This window comes from Pogonomyrmex barbatus, unplaced genomic scaffold (genome assembly GCF_055798465.1).
Source record: "Pogonomyrmex barbatus isolate J1 unplaced genomic scaffold, ASM5579846v1 scaffold2, whole genome shotgun sequence".
Classification (NCBI taxonomy): domain Eukaryota; kingdom Metazoa; phylum Arthropoda; class Insecta; order Hymenoptera; family Formicidae; genus Pogonomyrmex; species Pogonomyrmex barbatus.
In genome coordinates, this window is record NW_028297116.1 from 16,581,662 (window position 1) to 16,606,764 (window position 25,103).

At 39.3% G+C, this 25,103-nt stretch overlaps 1 protein-coding gene across 21 annotated transcripts in view; it reads right to left on the reverse strand.

The window, feature by feature from the left end:
- The window catches only part of SoxN (SRY-box transcription factor soxNeuro), a 284,192-nt gene that overhangs the window by 87,927 nt on the left and 171,162 nt on the right, over positions 1 to 25,103 (reverse strand). Inside the window, exons 1-2 of one of the 21 annotated variants that reach the window (XM_011646519.3) lie at positions 7,066 to 10,175; positions 445 to 4,126 (exon numbers count right to left, since the gene is read on the reverse strand). The exons of 16 other annotated variants lie outside the window; for them this stretch is intronic. In XM_011646519.3, coding sequence (XP_011644821.2) covers positions 4,111 to 4,126; positions 7,066 to 8,516 — 1,467 coding nt within the window. In that variant the 5' untranslated portion in view covers positions 8,517 to 10,175 and the 3' untranslated portion in view covers positions 445 to 4,110. Of the gene's footprint in view, positions 1 to 444; positions 4,286 to 7,065; positions 10,177 to 25,103 lie in introns of those variants that run through there. 4 more of the 21 variants (XM_011646518.3, XR_968346.3, XM_011646516.3 and 1 more) reach the window with 4 other exon arrangements.

Genomic DNA, 25,103 nt, shown 5'->3' on the forward strand with positions numbered 1-25,103 from the left:
CGATATATATATATATATATATATATACATACATACATATCTATATATATTTATATATTTATCGATATATATCTATATTATATTTGATTATATCGCAACATATGTACATTACAGAGTTCACGATAATTTGCATTTAATCATTATCGATCATATGTATGTACAGAATGTACGCTCATCGTGTTCACTTTACGGAATGCACCTAAAGAACGAGTAAGAGATGCGAAATAAATGATGATTCTTGAAATTGCATCTTCAGTTATTTATCCCTTACTAATTACAGGCTTAGGTATACATATATGAACATGCTTGTTAAAACAGGATGTTTTTGTGAAAAGTTTTAAGTTATACGAGTACGCTGATCTATGTCGTTAGGATATAAAGTCTCCAAACATAAAGTTCCAAACTTAAAGAGAGAGATACATCTTGTGATGTATCATCAAGTCACAATGGGTATAATTATCAAAAAAAATTATCATTTCGAGTAACAGTCCACCTAGCTTGGTCTTAATGATTTCTAATTTGAAATTGACAGGATCGCGAATGTTAATATGACGTTTTCAAAATTTGTATGAGATAACATAGACATTCTGGAAACGCCACATCAACTTATTTTATAAATATATATATATATATATATATATATACATATACATATATATATATATATATATAATATATATAATAAAATACATATTTATAAAATTATTTTATTTATTATATATATTATATAATATTTTTCTATATCTTTATGCATCTTATGTAAATATATAAAAATAAATCTTTATTTATTTGGCAAAATAAGAAAACAATAAGAACAAGTAAATGGCGTCTCAATGAAATATATTCTTACAAATACAATATACAAGATACAAAAGCGATACGTTGATAACAAAGAATATTTTTTGTTCAGCGTATCGTTCCGTTTTCTTACTATATCTCATTATCATAAATTATAAGAATATCATATGAGGGCACAATATTTAACATAGAGTATCGTACTCGCGTACAAATGTTTCATGTCCAAAGTAATTTCAATGTTTCTTATCACAGATCGAATTGCATTATAGCAAGCATCGACTGAGATTGTTAAAATAGATTTTTGAATTAAATTCCTTGTCCGTAATCCTTGAATCGTATTTATACACATGCATACGCATACATGCACATGTAAATCATCAGTCATCATTAATTTTCTTATCAATTTTTAGGCGAATAAGTTTGGTAATATAATATCAAATGTATTAGTGCTTCTCATGTAAAAAAAAATATTAAATATGCGCATGTGAAGAAATTAATATAAAAATTCTTGAACTTTTCGGAAGTAATTCGGACATCAAGATAATTCAGTACTTTTTCACAAACAAATTAAATGATTTTTAGAATTTAATAATATAGATCTTCACAAACTATTCCTTAGTTTGTTCCAAAAATAAAATAAAATAAATAAAGAGCAATGGAAAAATAATTTGTTAAAAAACAAGTTTAATGTTGAAACAAGTTAAATGTTGAATTATCTATCATTTGTCGCAGTATTGCAATAAAATAATAAAAATACTGTATGATATGAAAGACCTATGTGATTACAAACGATATTATCAATACCTCCCTATTATAATTGCCACTGTGTACTAATGTGTTATAATATTTATTCGTTATTCATTGTATATTAAGCATATAAATAAATATATACATGCGAGACACATGGAATCCAAAAAAGTATATGCATTTTCACAGTACGCAATTTAGTTTGTCACAAGATTAAATTGTGTGAAGTCACATACTTTTTGTACATGTACTTCGCAGTACATATATATTCATAATCACGAAATGTTGACAAAATTGTTTCAGTTGGAAAAATTATGATGCAATGGTGAAGAATACAGTATTAAGACGGAGATGATAAGAGTAACTGAAAAATCGCATTCTCTTTATAACTAATAATAACTGCTATGATAATGGATATATTATGTGATAATAATATAATAAAAACTAATATGCGTTACAAAAATTAAATCTCTATCGATTCGAGCCGCTTGGAAAAACGAAATACATAAAAGAAAGACATAAAATTGTCGCTGATTTGTTATGAAAATGAAGCTTACTCCAATAGATTTCTAAGAAAATTATATTGCATGCTAATAATAATTTGTATTTGTATTGAGAAATGCGATCGGAATAAGCTCCATTTTGAAAGAGAAAGAAAGAGAGAAAAAAATGTGTTTTTTTAGAGAGTGTTTTCATAGATTATGACTATTATGACTATTTTTATGACTATTTTTTATGACTATTTTTACATTATGTACATCGATACATTATATATATTAGCCCCTGTTTAATTCATCTTATCGTCAAAAAAGAATTGTTCAAATTTGAACAATTTCAGTTCTATTCTTACATTCTTTTGTAATGACGAATAAGATTACGAATCACGAAAATATATATACACCCTCATACGTTCACGACTCCATATGTTCATATATGTACATATCTATTTACAAATGTATACACTTGTAATGTATGCACAAATTCTAATTTTTAAACATATTTTAAGCTTCTAACATTAGATGCTCATGCAAAAGTAAAACTGAATATTTGAATGGAGATAAAAGCTATGTAATCCTTCGTAGTATTTTGAATAATTTTTAATAATTTTAATAGTTTTTATAAGTTTGAATAATTTTTATAGAATAATTTTTAATAGTAGAAAATGTCAGAATTATACTTTTTATAACATGATATTAATAGTGACATGTACAACATGTCACATACATAGTATAATCATCACCCATTTCTTTTTTTAATTATCCAAATATAAAGCTGTTTAATGTTTAGATTATGTAATATTAATGTTACGCTTATGAGAAATATGGAACAAAGTATATCATCAATAAAAATTAATATTTAAAATCGGTGTGTGTGTGTGTGTGTGTGTGTGTGTGTGTGTGTGTGTGTGTGTGTGTGTGTGTGTGTGTGTGTGTGAAAAATCTAATTTGTGAAGTTTAAAACTTAAAATTTTGAAGATAAGTTTTTAATTTACTAACATTACGTTCGTATTTATATTTTACAGTATGTACATATATATATATATACATATTTTGTAACAATCTGTTATAAACTATTTAGAATGTTTCATATCAGTTAAGTATCAGAGTACGTCAAAAGAATCTTTTTTTTTTGGATTTTTTGTTTTTTTTTAATATTTTTGTCAATAAGAAATTACCTATTATATATTTATATTTAACGTGAGGGGACGCGAATAACTTTGTTTTGCTTAGACAAAATAATATCTTCGTATCGTTAATAAAAAAAAAAAAAGAAAAAAAATGTACAGATCTGAACAGATGGAGACGCAAGGGTACATGTCAACTTCCATCCAAGAGAAAGTTGAGACACTCAAGTTTCACGATCTCGATAATATATCTCGATATATATCTCGAAGTTCTTTTTGAGGAGTATTTACAAGATACAAAACTGGATGATGAATAAAATCGAGATCACGAAACTGCTGCCGAAATCGTAATAGAAAAATTGGTATAAATGTACAGTGCTCTATTATCATTATTATTCTTTGGTAAAATCAATTTTACGAAAGTATACTTGCAAAACAACGATATCATTCATATCTTCTATAGATCAAATGTCTTCATGGATATCCCTATCAACGCCGAATAGGGACGGCGCGGACGATGATAATGTGCAGCATGGACGACGATGATGGACAGAATCTTTCGTGAGATGTGAATGCGAACGAAGGCGCGGTCTTTCCTTCGAACACTGAGAGCGAGAGAGGGCTGATTCGTATTCGTCTCTCTCGATATCTCTCGATATCTTTCTCTCTCTCTCTCTCTCTCTCTCTCTCTCTCTCTCTCTCTCTCTCTCTCTCTCTCTCTCTCTCTCTCTCACTCTCATAGTCCCGTAAAAATTTCTGAAGCTCTGTGTTTTATCTTTTTTCTTCCCTCTCATTTTTTTCTCTCTTTCTTTCTCGATCTCGTTGTACGTTTCTCTTTATTTCGCATTCCATCTCTAGCTCTTTCTTTTTGCCTTTCTCCCTCTCTTTTACTTTTTCCGTTACTCTCTATAGGGTTCCCATTTGCAGAAGCGTCCGTCTCTCTAAGCTACGAGATTCCTACGATGTCATGTTTTGCGTTAGGTTGCGGCACAGATGTGAGAAAACGTCTGTTAAGTTTCTATCTCTAACTGTCCGTTCATCGACGGAGAAATAGGATGAGTCAGACGAAACCTTCGTGATTATTCGTCGATGTAGACAGAATGAATTTTATTACAACTGCGAATTGACACGAAATTGAACACAAAGTTAATTAAAACATAAGTTAACTCCACATAAAAAAGATTATAATAAATAAGTAAAGTTCTTTCGACAAAATTTTTCTTTCTCTGAGTAATAATTTCTTCTCTGAGTAATTTCGACGGTTTTTTGACTCAACCTATATTAGAACTCTGATAAAGCTCGATATTTATTTTTGCAAATTAATAGAAATCATTTCTAACAGAAATAAAAATGAAAGGAAATAACAAAGAAAAGAAATAAATTTACAGAGGAAAGTAAATTTAAGTCTCAAATTAAACATGTGGTATCGTGAACTCTGCTTCATTCTGGACCCTACGTTAAAAACAATTCGATATTTAAGTCGTAAAAGTTTTATTATATATTTAAAGTAAATAATAATACAACTTAAACAGTAAAAAATAGAAATTAATAATACCAATTATTAATACCAATTAACAAAAATAAATAAAATAACGAGTATATGCAGTAATTATAAAACTAAAGATGATCACATGATTCATAATTATTTGGAAGTCATTGTGAAAAATCACGCAAATTTTTTTTTATTCTATAATGATTATAAAGATTGAAATTTAATAAAATGATAATAAAATTCGCTGAGAAAAACAATTATAAGAAAATTTAGTGGAACTCATTTGGACAATATGTAATAAATAAATAAATAAAGATGAAAGGAAAAAACATTGGATTTGCTTAAAATTTTAAGTTTCAATTAAACTGATGTGCACTGTAAATCCACTATACCCGTAATATAAATCCATTATAAAAAAATAAACCTCCCATGCCTCTACCAAACATGTAAGCTGCATCCCAATTTATATTAATGTTGTTGTACTTCATAATTATTGAAAAAAAATTATTTAAATATGACAAATTTTATGTAAGATTGGTTTCCGTAAAAAGACAATGATTAAAAAAAATTTGTATATCTTAGAAGCACGCGAAGAAAATATAAATAAATACAAGTCACGTTTTAATATTTTCCATTTAAGAAAAATTAACTGTGCGTTATATATAAATTTTATATAAATCTAAATATAGATAAATCCAATTTTATCCCATATATCATTTGGCAGTAACTACTCAAATGTCTAATTATTTCAGTAAAATTCATAATCATATTTCTAAAAGCCAAGATTTCTGCATCTTGGAGGTAAATCGACGTTTCATGCTTTCTCTCCTGCCGCCGACTCGACAGGTCGGTCTATAATTTTCTAGTAACGATATCTTGCAAGTTCCACCTTACTAACTCTTGAAATGGTAATAATCGTGTGCGTATATAAGCGACTCGTCGCAAATTTCAGATATAAGAACAAGCGAATCGTAGATCATCGTTTTAGCAGTTAATTAGAGTGTGATGATAGAGGGTCCAGAAGCATCGTCACGATAGCATATGCGATATTATCAATTGCAATAGCAATAGAAAAACGTGAGTGTCACATCATGAGAGAGAGAAACATATGTGAGAATATATCATATGGGCGAAAAAAAGATAGATAAAGCTATTAAATATTGCATGCTTGTCTGACAGAGAGAAAATAATTCTTACATGGCATAACATCCATAACACGACACTCACGAATTACTACGTACATATATAGCGTACAGGAGGTCTTATTATAAATTCGGTTTAAGATAAGAAACTGCTTGCTCCATAATAAAATCAATTTATGTTAAAGAACCAATTTTTATAAAATTTATAGCAATAAAGAGTACTTAATTCAAAAGGTTTTGATGTGGAACAGAGATTTTTAATTTTAACATTTCAAATAACTAGGTACTAAAATAAAATATTTTACATACATATATGATATAAATTATAATATAGACTTCCTGCAAACTTTGATAATGCTCGAGTCACGAACTTTACGAAAATCGGTGATCTCCGAGTGATATTCACGATGATCATCGATGATTCTCATTTATAACTCAAGCGAACAGTGCAATTATCGTCGAAGTGGGATAAACCGCGTTATGTTTGTCATATTCGTCAGCATATTAAAAGATTGACAATTATAAGTCGGACAAATACACTGATTCGAATTGCCTGGCAACGTGCGCAAGGATTGTATCACTATTTATTAATGACCCAAAATATTTCTTTTCCTTTGAATGTAAATATTATGTTCAGTCCGTAATAAGAATATCATGTGAGATTCGATAGGATATTATCCATATAAAAATTAACAATGCGGAAAGAAATAAGACAAAAATATTACACTAATTATAAAATTGAAGAGAATCGTATAATTTACAACTGCTTATAATATAATAATAAACAATAAAATTGTTATTATTAATAAAAACTATAAATTAAGAATTATAGATATTAATTGACAAAATAATAACAGAAATAATAAAACTTCATTGCGCGTTGAAACCACGGTGAGACATTATCCCTGATGAAAAAGCTAAAAATATTGATTAAAATATGGAAAATACAGAAATAAATAAATGTAAATGGCAAAAATCTTCCAATTAGCTCAATTTTCAATTTATTTTATATCATAATTTTTTAAAATCATTTCATTCTATTATACCAATAAAATATCAGATTCAGAAGAAGTGCAGTTTATTTTTAAAGTAAAGTACGACGGTCTATGTCGAACTTCGCGGTTTATCCATCTCCACGATTCTAAAAAGCTACTTGCGCAAGCAAATGTAGCAAGGAGGGAGAAGTGCGTGTGAATATTGCAAAAGAAGATTCTATTTTTTTCTTTTTTTTTTTGTTTAATATTTAGCTTGTATCAGCTTACATGTGTGGGATTGGCTGCATGGTAGCGTGATGTTGCGCCAAAGAATCGGGCGACGGACCCGGCGAGTAGACGCTTCCGTGTTGCACGACTCCTTGCTCAACGCCCTGCGGCAGGTACATCGAGATCATCTGCCTGAGATCGCTGCCCTGCTGCTGCACCGCTTGTTGGTTCTGCTGTTGGCCCATGTACTCTCGTTTGACAACCTGACCAGTGGGCCCAGCCGCGCCCGTTGACGCCGGGACGGCCGTCGGCGTTGGCGTATGTATGCCACCGCCGCTCGCCGGGCTCGTCGGTTCGGATTTTATACTGCTGCCACTAGGACTATGACTGGACATCTGAGAACCCGATTGAGCCTGGTGATATGGTGACGGTGAACCACCGGGAACGGTACCGCCATATCCACCGTAACCATTCATATAGCTGTTAATAGGACTGGGACTGCCGCCGCCCATGTGATGACCCATGGAGTCGTACCTGGGGTAGCCCACAGCCGAGGCAGCGGCGGCGGCTGCCGCAGCACCTCCCATATGACTGCCGTACGCGACGTGTTGCTGATACGCGGCTGTAGGATCGTGCATCATGTAACCGTTAGGCATATAGCCGTTGGGCATCTGGTAGACATCGCGCGGCAATTGGGGTTGCTGCGGCCCACCGCTGGTGGCGACTTGCCGTTGATCCACGCCGAGCATCCCGCCGACACCGCCGACGCCACCGCTCAGCTGGAACTTGTCCTTCTTTATCAGCGTCTTTGTCTTGCGACGCGGCCTGTACTTGTAATCGGGGTGCTCCTTCATATGCACCGCGCGCAATCGCTTCGCCTCGTCGATGAACGGACGCTTCTCCGCCTCGCTAAGAAGTTTCCACTCGGCGCCGAGACGCTTCGATATTTCGGAATTGTGCATCTTGGGATTCTCTTGAGCCATCTTGCGTCGCTGTCCGCGGGACCATACCATAAATGCATTCATAGGTCTCTTGACGCGATCCATATTGTTATTCTTGGCGTTAGACGAGTTGCTAGGGTTGTTCGGATTGTTAGGGTTGCTATGATTATTAGCTTGATGATGTTGCTGCGATTGCGATTGCTGCTGCTGCTGCTGCTGTTGTTGATGCGGGTGATGCTGCGGCTGCTGTTGTTGAGCGCTCTGTTGAGCCGTCATTGCGTGCATACTTTGTTGCTGTTGCTGTTGAGCCGCGGCAGCGACGGCGGCCGCCTGCATGGATGCGTAATGATGTTGAGGAGCCTGATGATGATGTTGAAGACCAAGACTCAAGACGCCTGTGCCGGGTGGACTTCCCGATAGCCCCGAACTATGAACTACTCCGAGCGAGCCTAGAGAGCCATAAGCGGACATCCCCGTGTGATGACCCATCGGCGAAACACCCTGGTGCGGATGCGGTGGCATCTGACCGTGCAGATTGCCACCCTTCATGTCCGTCTCCATCGTGTGCATTTCTTCCTGCCTGTGCCCGTACAGTTTGCTGCTCTTTTCTGGTACTGTTCGACGCCGAGAATATTAACCGATCGCCGGCGATCTTATGTCTATGAGAATAATTTTTGTCGTCCAAATCGCGATCACCACCCGGTCACTTCCTTAACGTTTCACCTTTGCGCGCGCGAAACGACGACATTGACCGCGAATTCCCCAAGTCACCGATAATAATCTCACTACTAAGACACTCCGTCTGGAGACTGGATCGCCAAACGCGCTCGCACGTTTTTTTTCCAGTCACCGGTGTACAATTAATCGATCACACGATCGCGCGAGCGTATCAATCGAACGACGTGGCAACCACGAATGATCATCCCGCGTGCTACGATGGATCACGAGTTATTACAAATCTCTGTCTTGCGCCGCGCACAAATCCAATCGAGAATGTCATTTACGAGATAACCAACCCCATGTAGGCACAGTCTCGGTATGGAATACCATTTGCGATCGTCATACCATTGACAAAATTGATTTTTTGCGATACGCGCGCTCGTGCGTGGATCGTTTTTTTCTTTCCTCTCTTTCGGAAATCACCAGAGAGAAATTCAAAAGCGATCCGTAAGATTCAGAGTCCAGCCGAGAACTGACTACACTGTCACTTTCTTCCCCTCACTATTTAGTCTCCTCACCACTCCGTACCATTCGCCAGCTCTGACTGGCTGCGGGCCACGGTACGCTCAACGAATCGCGTCACGACAATGCGGCAGCGACGCTCCAACTAAACGCGAGTGCTCCGTAGCGGCGGTCTCCTTTAAAATGAGACGATGCGCTACCTAAACCCCCGATGCCCGCGACACAAGAAACATGGGTAGAAGACAAATCAATGCGAAAATCAGTGAGCTAGAAAAGTTCACCGAGTTCACAAACACTGCTTCTGCCTTCGAGAACCCTTTTCACGCGCGTAGGCACCCTTCCCTCAACGGCGAGAGGAATTGCGCGCGCGGCAGGTTTAAGCAACGACACGACTCTAAAGACGGATCACGCGCTTTCCTTTCCTTTTATTGCTCCTTTCCCGCTCACCTCTTTCCACCACGGTGGACGTCAGCGACAACGAAGAATAACAGCCCGACGCAGAAGAAGTGAAATAACTTCCACTCTCCACGAGAGAACGAAACTGTCTGAGCATTTGTATCGTACGCCTTGGGGTCGAAGCTCACTTCCTGCCGAAGGCGGCCGCCCCCTTCTACCACTTGTGAAACACTCCCCTCTACTCGATCTCTACCTTGGGGTAGAGTGGGGACCATATCCGACCGATGTACTGTGCGCCTCGCACGCACCGCGGGCAATCGATTGGCAAGCGCGCCTGCCATCATTTCTCTCGACCAATCGGCCAGCTCGCTCACCACGGAGGCGGCGCCATTGCTTCGTGACGTCACTCGGCGGAACATGACCGACCTCTCGCGGCGCGATGCTTCGGTCCGACGTCTCGTTCCCTTCCCTCGTTTCTCGTCCCAACCATGCCATCGTCGCCGTCCCTCTCGCGTTCCATCCGTGCACAGGCAACGTTTCTACTTGCTTTTTCGCGCGCCGCGAAATCGGCTACCCGTCGGACGCATGTACCGCTACGCGCCGTCGTCCGCAGCGCTGAGCAACGCCGGTGCATCGTAGGCGAACCTTAATATCCTCCTTTGGATGCGACCTGAAGCCTACGTGACGCATCGCGTATAATAACACATCAATATTAATGCACGAATAAGTTAAGTCAAATATCCGATCCGTAGAGCTCATGAGATCATTATTAGTTCTCCAATATTCAATAATTTTGTGGAAAGAAAAAAATTTTTCTAATTGCTATTAAATACGAGATAAAACAGGCTCTTGTTTTAGAAATTATTTCATTTCTGCAGAATGAGCAAGTGGAAAACATAATATAATATATATGTCATTCCGGGAATTCACATCACGTGCAATTCACACACGTCATCGATCTCATATCTTATCAAGCCTTTTTTCTCTCGTTGAAAGTGGAAAATTGCATTTCCTCTTGCATTTTCTCTGACCGTTGTCGTAATATAACAATTTCTTCATATCCAATGTCCGAATTTTATTTCACTACTCTTTATTATCGCTCGATATATTCAAGAAGATTTGGAGTTCGTAATAAAAGATCTCACTTCTCCTTCATTTTCATCCATCTTCATCCATTGACCGCTAAAATTCAACGAGAGCCTCAATGAAGTCGTTTTCGTAAAGCCTCCATTGGACGTCGCGTCTTCGTTTCAGCGTGTTGCGTGTTGTGAGACCTGTTGCCGCGAGATGCGACGAAAAGGAGAAGAGATGCGAGAGAAGTTGATTTGTGACAAGGAAGCACGCGTGATATACAAATGCGCAAAATGACATTTGTGCGTCATATATATAATATTAGTAACGTCGACATTCCTGAAATCGATACGGTGCTTAAAAATATACATGTCTTCTTTCAACGTAACACGCATTTTTTTTATTTCAAGATGATTATCGTAATTGCATTCTCATCGAATGATTATTTATCTATATTTTGATTAGTGCAATTATGGCAATTTTATGAGCAATCTGGAATCGGCTTCTCGAAGCCGATGTGCGATCATCGTGATTGCGATTATTTCGTTATTATTTCGCAATTCATCCTTGACGATAGTTTTTAGTCTCATGCAATTGCAGCTTGCATTGATCACAGTTATAGATCGCTTATCCACTATCTTGATAAGCTTTTATCACAGCGATATTCGATCAAAACAATAACGTGAGTATAAAATATCTTCCGTATTAAAACATATTCTAACGATAAAAATGTAAAATGTATTAAAATATCTGCCTAATATCATCTGTCTAGAAAAATCTCTATTGAATTCAGCCCAAATTGTCAATATCATCTACCAAAAAATTATAACAAAAAATAATAATAAATTCACATAAACAACATTGATTATAAGCCAGTATTACAATTATAAATAATTTAACAATTTTAATTAAATGATAATAAAAAAGTCCTAATTCAGTTAAGACATTTAGGATTATATTTCATAGATTTGTAAATTTATAAATAATTAATCAGACTTATTGTTAATAGAATTTTCCTCTTTCTAAACAAATAGAATTTTTATCTATAATTTAAGTGTACTTTTATAATTTATGGTTCAGTCCGCAAGGATTAGGATGCAGATAAAAATCTTCAAAAGTGACCGGAAATAGAAAGTTTTCTTTCCACGCAGATTTGTTCCGCCTTTTTCTACATTTCTTCCAAAAATGCTTTAGGGAATTTTTTTACAGACTTTCTAGAATTAATTTCAACATAGTCATAAAAATAAAAAAGATTTATACTTTTAGAAAAATTTTTTTTAATTTTTATTATGCCTTCTTTATAGTTTGGACGTAAAATATATCATTGTTCGTTAATTTTACGTTCAGAATTTTTTTTACCGAACTAGATTTTATTCCCTGATTATTTATGAGATAAAATGGACTTACATCTTCTTAATTTTAGATAGTCACGTAGTTGTTGCACAAACTTCGTCATATATACAAAGAATTACAAATTACAAATAGAATAGTGCTCGATCACAGGTGGTGTTGTGCGTTTACAAAAATCGACGACAATACATTTCGCTTGTATGATTTGCACCGCGCAACAACGGCATTAGGCCGAAATGCCACAAGTGGCACATAAACCGTGCGGAATAAGTGGATTGATAGGTCGTTACCGTTGAAAGAAGATAGAGCGGATCGCGCGCGATACACGTAGAAAGCTGAGGGTAAAGGAGAAATACAGAGCGAGAGAGAAAGAGAGAGAGAGAGAGAGAGAGAACATACAATAAGTCGGAGTCCGACAATGGGATACCGCGGGCGGTCTTTGTGATTCAAATCAATGTTTGCGATACTCGATGGCGCACTGCCTTTGTGGCACCGGGCTTTCCTAGGCTTCTCGCGTATACGTATCTACTCACACACACACGGCGCGCGTGCACACGCACACACACGTAGGAGCGTACGCGCGGAGCTATCTTCGCCTATCGAATGTGCGCGCGAGCGCGCGCGTATATCGGGATCGCGTATACGCGCGTGGATGTGTGCATCGGCGATGCGCGGCGCATCCACCGTACGATATGAGAAAGCTCATTGTACGTCCCGGCACAGACGCACTCGAAAACCAGAATCCCGAACGACCCCCCCGATCGATCTCCTTCTACCCGAACGAACGGGCCGGTCGCGCCGTCTCGTGCCGCGCTCGCGTTCATTCATATATCCGACCGGCGTTCGGAAACCGAGACCTTTGGTTTCGCGATTACGCTCCTCTCGCGACGCACATCGATTCTCGTGCGTCTCTTTGCGGCGCGAAACCGAGTCTTTCGTCAGTGCTCATGCGGCGCGGCAGCGGCTGCGGAACGACCGACTCTCTAAAATAACATATCGAAACACACCGGAAGCAGTAAATTTCAGTAATGACTAAAGTCAAACGCATAAAGATAAAAGAAATCATCTAAAATGAAAAATTATCAAGTTCTAAAAATTGTGAAGTCAGTGGAAGATCATTTATTTTTACCTATGTCAGGTTGACACTTTAATATATTTTCTTAAATCCAAAAGTCGCATGAGTCAGAGTCTCTCTCTCGGTATAACCTTGGAATTTTGTCATTTACAAAAAGGGAAACTTTGAAAATCGAATTTTCTAGAAAATCTCAAAGTCCGACCAGAACGTTCGGGGCCACCCTACATAATAAATATTGATGCATCATTACCGAGAAATTTATTAAATATTGATATTAAATATTGTCCATTTCACATTGTCTTACATTGACTGTTTTTGGCGTGAAAAGAAATTTCTCTTTAATTTTTATCGGAAACACCGTCAACTTCGTGTCGACATGAAGAAAAAAGAGGATATCGAGAAGGGGAGAAACACGATCGCACGATACGCGGGCGAATTCGTAGGCGTCCGATTGTCAACAGGTGATAGCATTGGGCCAGCTCTTAGAGCTCGAGTAACGAGAGAAAGGGAGATTGTGTGTGTGTGTGTGTGTGTGTGTGTGTGTGTGTGTGTGTGTGTGTGTATGCGCGCGCGCGCGCGCGCGAGACGAAGAGAAAAGAGGAAAGTTGGCGGGGAGAGGGAAGAGATCGAGCGAAAATCAGGGGGGGTGGCTGCGAGGGGGAGAAAAACGGTAGCGCCGGAAGGGTAGCCAACAAAGTCTTTATCGTTTCGAGGACCGATTACAAAGCTCGATTGTTACCATTCTTCGAAATCCAAATAATCTCTCGCTCGTCCGAACCACAGACGAGCAACCAACCATTGGAATAGAAATTTACAGCCGTTGGTTTTATCAAGTGGCCATTAACTCTTTTGCGTCACAAGGAGCGGTAAGAAAGAAGTAATGTCTTTTTTCTTAATGAGATGCGATTATCTACTGTAAAAGGTTTTATTGATATTTGCATTATTTATAGTTAACAACAAATGGCATGATTATATCAATATACTATATTTCGACACAGAAAAAATCGCTATGATTGTTACTACAATATTTCTTTATGATTGGAAAGGAGGTATACGTGGATTTAAGTTATAATGTATTATATTATGACTGTTAAGATATACGATTCTGATAACCGTGGTTTCTATAATAAGTAATTTCGTTAAAATACCCTCATATACGATTGCTTCAACCAAAGGATTATTACTCTCTTTCTAACGTGGTCTGCAGAACAAATAGTATAATTGAGAGATCTATATGACATATTTGTATGCATCGAAAATTCAGTTCTATTAGCTATAGAATAGATCACCATTAACTCGTGAAAAACTCTTCACATAAAATAAAGTATATTACATTGTAATATTTATGCATATTATTGCTATATGATTGTAGATAAAGCAGCTTTATTTTCAAATCATAGGAGTTTGAATATTATGTTCCTTATTTTCACAAAGGTAACATACACAATAAAATATGTTAGATTACAAAAATTGGAGTTAAAAAGAGTCATTACAATTGTAATGAGCATGTTACTCTCATTATAGTTAGAGCAATCGTATAAATCCTACAAATCATTTCTAGAATACTATGATTCCCATAATTCTTTTGTATAGGTAGACAAAAAATAACATTATCATTCTCTCTAATTTTTTTCCAAATTAATCCAATCGATTATGTCAACATTTCGACAAAAAATGTTAAAAAATTATGAACTATTAAAATTATACAGAATAATTTACTGTAAATTTAGTAAGCTGATATTCCTTATACCGCGTATGTTTCTTACGAATCAATTCATCAATCATGTTGAAACATAAGTTAAATTCTTGATCACATAAGTTAGACATATACAATTTCTTGTAAAATTTATTACTTTATGACTCTAGTAGTTTCTTATTGGATCAGGGTAAAAGAAGTGTAAAAAATTGTAATCGCTGTTTTAGCATGTTATCTAAGAAAAATAATAGTTGGAAATTGATGCATGTTTTTTATGTATTTTACGTGAAGGGGACAATGTGGACTGATTTTCTCGTTATGTAGAAAGAGAAAATTCCATGTACTGCCGTAAAAAAGAAAGTGTGTAAAAAAAGGTTGGTAAAAGAAACGAAACCATATATTTTAAAGCTAAAAAAAAAATCTAAAAAAGAAACCTTTTATAGAAGAAAAAAATCTTGAATGTAGGAAAGATAAATCAATTTTACTACAATTCTAAGATTTCTAAGATATGCATACTCGATAATACTAAAAATATAATGTTATTAATAATTATCTAACGCTTTTAATTATGTACATACTGCTGTTCAAAATACTAAGTTATTAATTCGAAAATAGTTACCTCGTGTAATTTTTTTCAGTGGTGAAAAAATGAAGCTCTGTCGTTGGTTTATTTAATATTTCTCTTACTTTCTTAATGAAGAAGTCAACATTTTTGAAGAAAATTAATCTTTCGAGAAAATTTTGCTAATTTTAATATTAACAAAAAATATATAAATTAATTTTTAAAGTACGTAAAATTATGGAAAAAAATTTGTTTGTTGTTTGTTGTCAGCAAGTTATCTGAGAAATGAGATTTACGTCAGGCGGGAGAACAATTTACACTTTAGGGAGTAACTTCAAGCTTGCATTCCTTCGCGTGAAAGCTCGCACGCATCGAGCCCCGGATTGGCGTCCCTCTCGCGTCCTGCAGGACCGCGCGGCGGGCGCACAGGTGTACAAATAAATTGCGCGGGCATACTGATTGCGCGTAGCTACGGCATCTCGCTGCACCGGCCCGGTCTGCCGGCCGTTCTGGCTGCATCATTCTCCCTGATTGCTAAACGATGCGCGCAACTGCTCGCTCGCGCGAGTCCGCACGGCTCTCTCGCGCGCCTCCGCGCACGATTAAATACATCCGCGCAAATCAGGATCTCATTGCGCTGTCAACGGCCAATGGCCGCACAACCGCCGATCTACGCCGCACGTCCGTTTTGACGACATAATCTCTCTCTTGCCGTACCCCATCTCTCTCCCCCCTCCCTCCCCCCCCCCTCTGCGTTTCCCTCGCCTCTTCCGCCTCTCTTTTCTGGTTCCCGACATCGAAACGCTTTTTTTTCTTTCTTGCATTGCAAAATCCGCACTGCAACCGGATAGCCTTCGCTGCCGCGCGATGCAATATCCCGTCGGCCAATTTAAATGTTCGTCGAACTCCGCCTTTAAAGATGCTTGGCTATTTGATTCTTTTTCTATTAGAAATTGATTTGAGTTGAATCATTTAATCGCTACACCAGGAAGCTTAAAATCGAGACCTCTCTGATTTTCCTGTAATATATCAAAATTCTTTTGGGCCTTTACAGAAATGTTATGAAAACAGAATTTGCACGGTGCAATTCATGTGGTTTGTGCATTTCACTAAAGTGACAATTCACACCAAAACTATGATGTAATTGCTTTTATATTTATTTTGACACGATATTATTATATCTTTACAAAGGGTCACGGATCGAAAGATACAAATAGTCAAGATCTTTGAAAAATTCGATACTACTGCGGACCATCGACCATCGTCCGTCCATTGACGCATTTCAAATTCTTCTGAAATTCCGTGTGTCGGCAAAAGTGACAATAGTATCCTTCGTGGTCCACCATCTTACGACACTTAATTCGTGTTACGTCCGTCACCTGCTGGCAATACGACGTCCGCACTGCGTGACACGGTTCTCTCTGGTGCATTCAAGAAACCTTGGAGAGGAGATTCGTTCCGCGTATGCGAACGTCATCCAACACGCGTGGAATTTCAATACATGTCCGACGCGATCTTGATTCGTGAATCTCGGATTCGTGTACATTTATTTGTATCATACGTACAATTTTTTTGCGATAAATTCCAACGAATATCAGTTTCTTTTAACGCCATTATATTCGCAAAAATAAAAAAAATTATTATTATTATTACATGTTTACATATATCATTAAAAAAAATTCTACAAATTTCTCAAAGTCAGAAATTATATGACAATAGAACAATAAAAATCGTTATTGTTTTAAGAATGTCCTTGATCGTGCGTATCTTGTCAAAACATAGAAAAGGCGTCGGCCATGTCGACATTCCCACGTTATCTCCAGGCCAGACACGAGCGACGGTACCGAGATGGCCAAGAATGGAGAATCACTGCGACGAGATCAGGCCCCCTTTTCGCAAGGTCCCCTCCTTGGGTTCCTAAGATCGGGGGGCCTCTGCTCCACATAGCCATGGTGAACCTCTGCCGAGGTGTACGGTGAAGAGGGTATGCTCGAGGGTTCCTGGATCGTCGACGGAGGGAGAGAGGAGAGGGAATCCCTTCGATATTTATTGCGGGGATGCGTGCCGAGCAGATATTATTATTTGTACCACGCGCATAATTCAAGCCGGTCGTTAAAATTATTTTATTACTTGTTCTACATGCCGCCGCTCCCAGATTCCGCGCGGTCACCCTCGTACATGGTGTTCTTGCACCATCCGTGGGAGCATCTTCACGTTTTCACAATTGAAATTATTAAAAAACTATAGTAAATCGTATATAAAATGATAGCGACGATTGATCTGTTAATATGTATTTTTTAATTTGCAAGTTATACGTAAGGCTAATTTAATTGTGCATGTATGTATATTTCGCAAAAATTTATTTATTTATTTATTTAATATTTAGAATTGAAGCATACACAACTAGTGTATGATTTTTTTTTAATTAACATATTAATATCGAAAACGTGCCAAAAATGTTAATGTCATGAAAATTTCCACTTAAAAAATCGAATTTTTAAATGAAGTATAAGAAATAATAAGAAATATAGTGAAAAACCTTGCTGCAACATATTTTCAACAAAAATAACTCAATTCAAAAGAAGTTAACGTGCAATACGTAACGGGAACGTATTATAGTCCGAGATTTACAGATACATGTCAATTACAATATTTTTAAGATTTATTTTTCCTCCGCCAATGTCGTGTACCTCGATAAGAGAGATATATATCTATATAAGAACATATAAATGCCACCTGTCGCAAAGTTCACATTCACCATCAACGCCTCGGGAGAATAAAGAGAAAAGCGCACTCGATTCATCGGAGCCATCGAGGTACGGCCCAAAATAGGTCGACGCTAATACAGCTTCGGCTCTGTAGGCTACTTGGCTCGTTCTTCTCTCTTTCTCAACGTCACTTTCCGCAGAACGGGTTCCTGCAGATCGTTATTGAAACGAACGACACGCCGGTCAACGGCAGGGGCGTACCTGGTCGGACGCCTCGGGTCGAGAGCGTCGTTCCGAGCGTTTTTCTTCACGAGGAGGCGAGCGGGCGCAAAGTGGCGTGACGAGTGGCGGGACCAGAATCTCGACGAGCGGCGAGCCTCTCACGTGGAGTAACTTAAAGTCGTATCAATCTCATTTATGCCAATTTTCGTGTCTCGTGTGGTAGCCCCTGTTCTTGGCGAACGAGGGGCTACCCCCTTTTCGTCTCTGTCGCTCACTCGCGCGTATTCTCTCTCTCTCTCTCTCTCTCTCTCTCTCTCTCTCGTTCTCTCGTCGACGCGCGTCATTGGCGGGCCGGCGAGTGTCCTGCGATGCGATACACGTTTTCGAGACATTTTCATGATAATCGAAGGTGGGTCTAGGGTGTCGTTGATACGGCGACACGTTCCTGCGTATGCAAATCGCGCGTGGAATCAGTAGCTACCACCGGGCCAGCAGGAGCCGATTTATCGCGCCCTCCTGGATCGATTATTCATCGATCGAACTCGTTTGTCGACTCGATTAATCTCCATGAAAAATGTGACGATTTTCCCATACCTCTAGATATAAGCGAGAACGAGATAATTTACGCACAACCACGAGACTCGCGCGGATAATTGATCGCTGTTTACCAATGTTCCCCCTCCTGAGGGAAGCATGCGGCAAAATCGTCGACCCCATATTTGTACACGTATTGATTTTAACTACTCTCTTACAAATTTTTACATCAAATATCATGTTACGCAGGCTAATTAAAATAGATTTCGCACATGTGATTTCATTATTGCCAATTAATAATGCAATTTGACATTAATATGATTTTCAATAATTCTTATTAATGCCTTCAAATTAAATCCGTTAATATAGGCGCGTCCATAGGATCCATAACGTAGGTTATTTTTAGGTTTACTTTTGGATAATTCGCGTGCGCGAGCGAGCTCATGAAAAACCGACACACGAGCCAGATCCAAGACGTCTATATATGCATTCGTACCCTGAACAACATCAAGAACGAAGGGTACGCTGGGTAATACCCTCGTCACGATCGTCATCGAGGTGACAGGTAAATACAGAGAACCGGGGTCTACCCTCCGGAGGATATACAATATACGTTCACGAGCCAAGTAGGAGAAAGAAGGGGTGGATCGAACGGAGGGGCAGGGGGAAGACGGAAGGGAGGCAGGGGAGGGGGTATGTTCGTAAACGAGAATTAAATCAGAGACGACGTTCCCGTTTATTCGAGATACGCTCCTTGTTGTGACCCAGACGAAATCGTGCGTGCAAAGCGACCAAGAGCGAGTAATCATTTAACACGACGTTACCTATTTTTTAAATTCAGGCTCAGACTGGGAATCATGTGAGAAATAATAACACCTGATGTTCAAAAATCAGAAATAAATTATCACGTGATCACATATTTAGTACTTTTGCTCCCTATATCCTGTTGTTAATAAGAAAATGCTAAACTAATTATCCCAACATTATTCACAGAACATTTAGGAACTATATTGACAGTGATATTTAAGAATATGCACATAACATAGCACAACTACATTATATCCTTTGGCCCCACGTAATATATAAAAAAACGAACGTTGAAGATGTGACTTCCGGAAGATCGGTGTATCGGAAGTCGCATCTTCTCTATGTCTCGATAAAATATAGTATATTATCGTCACGAGACGCAGCGCGCGATTACCGCTCGCATCATTCGGCGCGAAAGCAAAGTTTCGAGTGCACCTCCGACGTACGCGGTTTATTCCATCGCGGTTAACTTCTGTTCCTCTTGGCGAAGAAATAAAAAGCCGCGCATACGCACCATTACGCACGCTGGACGCAATCTCGCCTACACGTACACACGTGCGCATACTCGCATTCCACTCTCGCAGAGAGAAAGAGGCAACACACGCGCACACACATACACACATACCACCGGCGATTGGTCGACCGTACGCACGTGTGCGTGCACCACAGGAGGGAAGGGGGGAAGTTATGCAGAAGCCAAAGGCACAGAGGGACGTAGGAAAAAGCTGCGTGCACGCACACGCAGCGACGCGATGGCAGCCGCAGCAGCAACAGCAGCAGCAGCAGCAGTAGCAGCAACAACAGCAACAGCAACAGCAACAGCAACGGCAGCGGCAGCATCACCGGTGATCTCCCTCTCGTTCACTCCCGGGGGCCGCACGATCTCTCTTTTTCTCGCCCACTTCCTCTCTTTCTCTCGCTCTTGCCGGCGCGAAGGGTGGAAGCCATCTGCATCGCGATGAATGCCACTAACCATCCTGCGAGTAACCCCCCCCCCCTCTCCCCGTCCTGCAAAACCCCCTTTGCCTACGTTTCAACCCCTCTCTGTCGCGGGCTGGCCGGACGCGGCCACGGGTTCTCAATGCGCTCACTATGGAATGCGAAGTTATTCCGCAAGAATAATATAACAATGATCCTCGATAGTCACTTGTAGTTCTTTTTTTTTTGGGAGGGAGCAGAACATAACTCCAATTTACTCAAAATATATTCACATCCACGGATAAATAGTACGTGTCCATTTATCCGTGAATTTAAAATTATATTAAAATATGGTTTTTTTTTTCACTTTCCATAAATTATTTTGGTATCAATACTTATTAATCCTCTACGAAATATCATACATACCTTTCGCTGTAAAAAAAAATGTAAACCACGTTTCTCGTTGTTCTTCGCACTTGCTCGCCGCAGCTTGACTCGTCAAACTGTCTGTCTATTAAACTCTTCGTAACTATTGACGCCTTGGCAATGAAACAACCGCCGTTCTCCGGCAGCAATTACTTTTGCTGCCTCTGGCACTCGCGCGATCGGAACGAAGGGCGCCAAATCGAACCGGTGAAGGCAACGATGAAGGCTCCGCATGCACCGCGAGCGAGGCGCACTTTTCTCACCTTCGAATTTATTGTATGCGCTCCATCATGGCGCGTAGATGCGCGCATCTCTCCACGACGAAATAATCGATCGTTTAACTCTGACGCCGGCAGTTTATCATTATCCCCTGTGAAACGCGCCAGACCCGCGAGGTTTCGTCATCGCTCACGTCGCGCCTTTATTTTGCTCCTTGTTTCTCGAGGCGCGCGCTTTATTATCGCCGAGGCGATGATTTGCAAAATAAGCCCTCCCCGATTCGTTTGACTTTCGCCAAGCTCGCGAGCGCAGGCGGCGTGGCGTTTATCAAGTGTACGAATTAAATTGCCGTTTTATTACCCTCGAGGGGCGAGGTCGAGGGCATAGGGTGAGGGCTTCACCACCCTCCTCCCCCTTTCATCCCCCCCCCCCCGGTTCAGTACGCCCCGACAAAGATTCGACATTCAATGTGAAATTTTAAATGATAATCGTCGTGGGTTTTACGCTCTCAAAAGGTGTAAATCTTATCGTATAGTATTTTTCTTAAAGCGCTCTTAAAGACGGATTATTCTATTAATATTCACATAATATGAGATTCTTCGTGCGTTGTTCATCATATATAAAAACTGCTCGATCCGTAAAAGTTTATTTTATGATATCTTTATACTTTGAAATTTATACTTTGTTTATACTTTTATTTGCACATTAAATGTTTATCTCCACCACGTTACGATATCTGACAATTTAATATCCACAATGTTTTATATACGAAGCTATCAAATGATCATAACTCTCTTTTTTTGGATTATTTGTATCCAGAACCTGCTTCCTGTTTAAATTGTGCATTAATTATTTGAAAATCGTAATGTTTTAAATCATTCGAGAGAATTATACAAAAATAGAGTATCTCGTCGAAGTGATACATTAAATATGATCAAACTCCCTATTCCGATATATTCCTCGAAGACGTTTGCTTGGCGGCCAGTTTTTCAAAGCGCGCGTCCGTGCCGGGTGAACATCTATCCCGCGTGCGATACTTCCGGATGCGGAACACGATTCCCGCATTATGCCGAGTACGCGGTCACGACTGTTACGAATCGCCAGGCGAGTACCATTCTAAAGCCCCCGTCGGATTCTAAACACACCCTTTACATACCGCGAAGTGATAGGTGGGCGGATTTAAGGGATTGGCGACAAGAGGGGAATTCGGCCTGATCGATTATATGTCACCCAGGACGTTCCTCGACCCGAGGTCGGCGGTTAGTTTTACGATGGAAATTTGCGTGACTGATGCAAAAATTCGCGTAAAAGATTTCGAATGCCGGGAAAAATTATATGGAACGGAAAATAGGTAAAAAAGCTCAAAAAATACAATTGATAAGGCTGCAACAAGTACGTATAATAATATAAGGCTGCGAGGGATAAAAATTGTTGGGATAAAATACAGTGTTTTTTTCTGATCTAACCAGAGACAAGTCTTTGTATGAAAGCGTATGTCGTTACTCATTGACACAAAGCTATAGAAGAATCAATCTCGATTTTCCGGCTCATTCATAGTGCACCTAATCGTCCCACTTGGTGGCGTTGCACGTCCCAGATTAAAAAAACAGCGTCGAATCGTGGAAGGAAGATGGCGTCGTCCCCCAAGGAGACTGGGGGGTAAATTTTAAAGGTCTCTTTCTCCCCCGTGGCCTCTCTTCCTCCGTTGACTCTGAACCACGGCAATCACGATGTGTGCAATTTTTATGAAGTCCTCGCCGGGTCTTCGAGTTGTTGAATAATTCAGGGTCAAGAGGGGGAAAACGACGCTTGCGCACTGAATTTTTGGTCTCTGGTTGACCGGCAAACGCAGCCATTTTTTAACAATTTTGCACGATATATTACTTGCAAATCGATTAAAATGACAACAAAATATGTAATTTCGATATTAATATGATTTTTATTTTCTGCAATTTTTATTATTAATAAAATAACAAATAACTTTCCAAGATTAGAAAAATTTTTTATCTCACATTTAATTTTTCGTTTAAAATAATTGCAGCGGAACTCGCGGCACTGAGAAACTACTTAGTGTACTTTTTGAGCGTAAGGATAATTTTCCGAGTTGTTTAGAGTAACCGAAATGATTTTCCTGTTAATTAACGAGGAAGAAGAGGCTCACTAGAGACGTTGCTGTAGGACTATTCATTGGCATCCTGATGGAATCAGCAGAACGGAAATCATGCCCGCAACGAGAGGTACGATCTGTTTTTTCCGCGCTTAATTTCTGAACTACTTTGGCGCACCCTCGGCCATTAATCACGGGAGCGGTGCTACGCTCGGGTCCGCTCCGCATGGCACTGTTTGCAAACCAGTCCGCAATAAAGCGATTCGACGTCGATTCGCCACCACGTCGAATTATCCAGATACCATTTGCGAGCAATATACACCGGTCCCGACCGTACGACGTAATTTATTCGCTGCAACTGCGACGGTCACGTTACGGCCGACGCTACCGCGTGATTTTTCTGCGTAAACAAAAGTCATAAAAATTCATTGGGAAAAATTCTCTCCTGCGGAGAGAGAGGAAAAAATATAGCAGTCCTGTCGAGACAGGATTTCGGGTAAGAGAAATAATAACCTTTTCCTGTAAAATAATAATTTCTTAAAATAAAAAGAAATAAAAATTTTCTTCTGTTTCATTTTTGCTTCATCATGATTCTAAATAAAAAATATCTAACAAGTAATGTTGAGTATGTATATTGAAATGTAAAATTTATACACATATTTTTATAAAATAAAAGAATATAACGGCAATATTATTTATTTTACATATTCGATGTTAGCAATAAGGATTTAATGCTTATTAACTTTGGGGCTACTTCCTGGTATTATCCCGGTATGGAGCACCAATCACTAAGCATCAAACATGACAAAGTAACGAAGAGAAATGGAAGGAAGATGCTGGGATACCTGCGAAGGTCTCTTGGAAGGATCAAGGACACCGTTATAATCCTTACACCGCATCAGTAATCCTGGCTTTATGGGCTCACTACTTCGAGACCTTCGAGCGAGAGATTAACGAATAATTAGCGGAACGAGGATAGGAAACATCGATTAACTTCAGCCGCAATTTATTCGTCTTTCTTCTGCTTCTGCTAGAATCTTAGGGAGAGCGAGACTAGGAAGCAACGAACAGACAACGGGATAGCAGTTACAGTTAAGCTACATGCAAAAGTTGGCGGATCTTCGGGGGAGCGAACGCGCGATCATTTTTTACGCGAGCTACGAAACTCGCGCTTGATTTGGGATACACAGAAACGATGGACCGTCCTGGGCTTTACATCACAAGCGTGCGCGCGGCTTGAAGGATCGCGATGACGATAGCAGCCTTCAGATAGGGAAAGATAAATGAAAATCGAGTCGGGCAAAAACCGATTGATCCTAGCGAAAGCTACCCCGCCGCCACTGTCGGGGTGTGTTAGGAGAAAAAGAAGGTCGTAGGTGAGGCCTCGGAGGTCGCTTCACGGTGCCGATGGACATCGATCAGGGAACCGTGGTACGTCCGCCCGCGTGCCCCCTGTCCCCCCCCCCTCCCTTTCGTCCCGTTCCGTCCCGTACCGTCCCGTCCTGTCCCGTCCTGTCCCGTCCCGTCCCGTTCCGTCCCGCGCGTCGCCTTGATGGATGCGAGATTACAGCGGCAGGGACACTCGTTGACACCCCATGATGTATCACCGCAACCACCGCTTAGTAGCGCAGCTACTTACCGCGCCGAATAGGGTGTGCAGGCCGCCGGCGTAGAAAGCAAAGAAACGAAGAAAGGGCGAAGTCCGTCGCCCACCCCCTTCTTGGGGAATAAAGTTTGCATACTCTATCAACGGCACTGCGTTCCTATCGCTTCTATCGCTCTGTACCCGTGGCGTTTCACAACAGCGTGTTCGCGACGCGTCATTGCGCTCGTCGAATTAAGAGAAAAGGATACTTATGTATATAAATTCATCATTCGATTTAG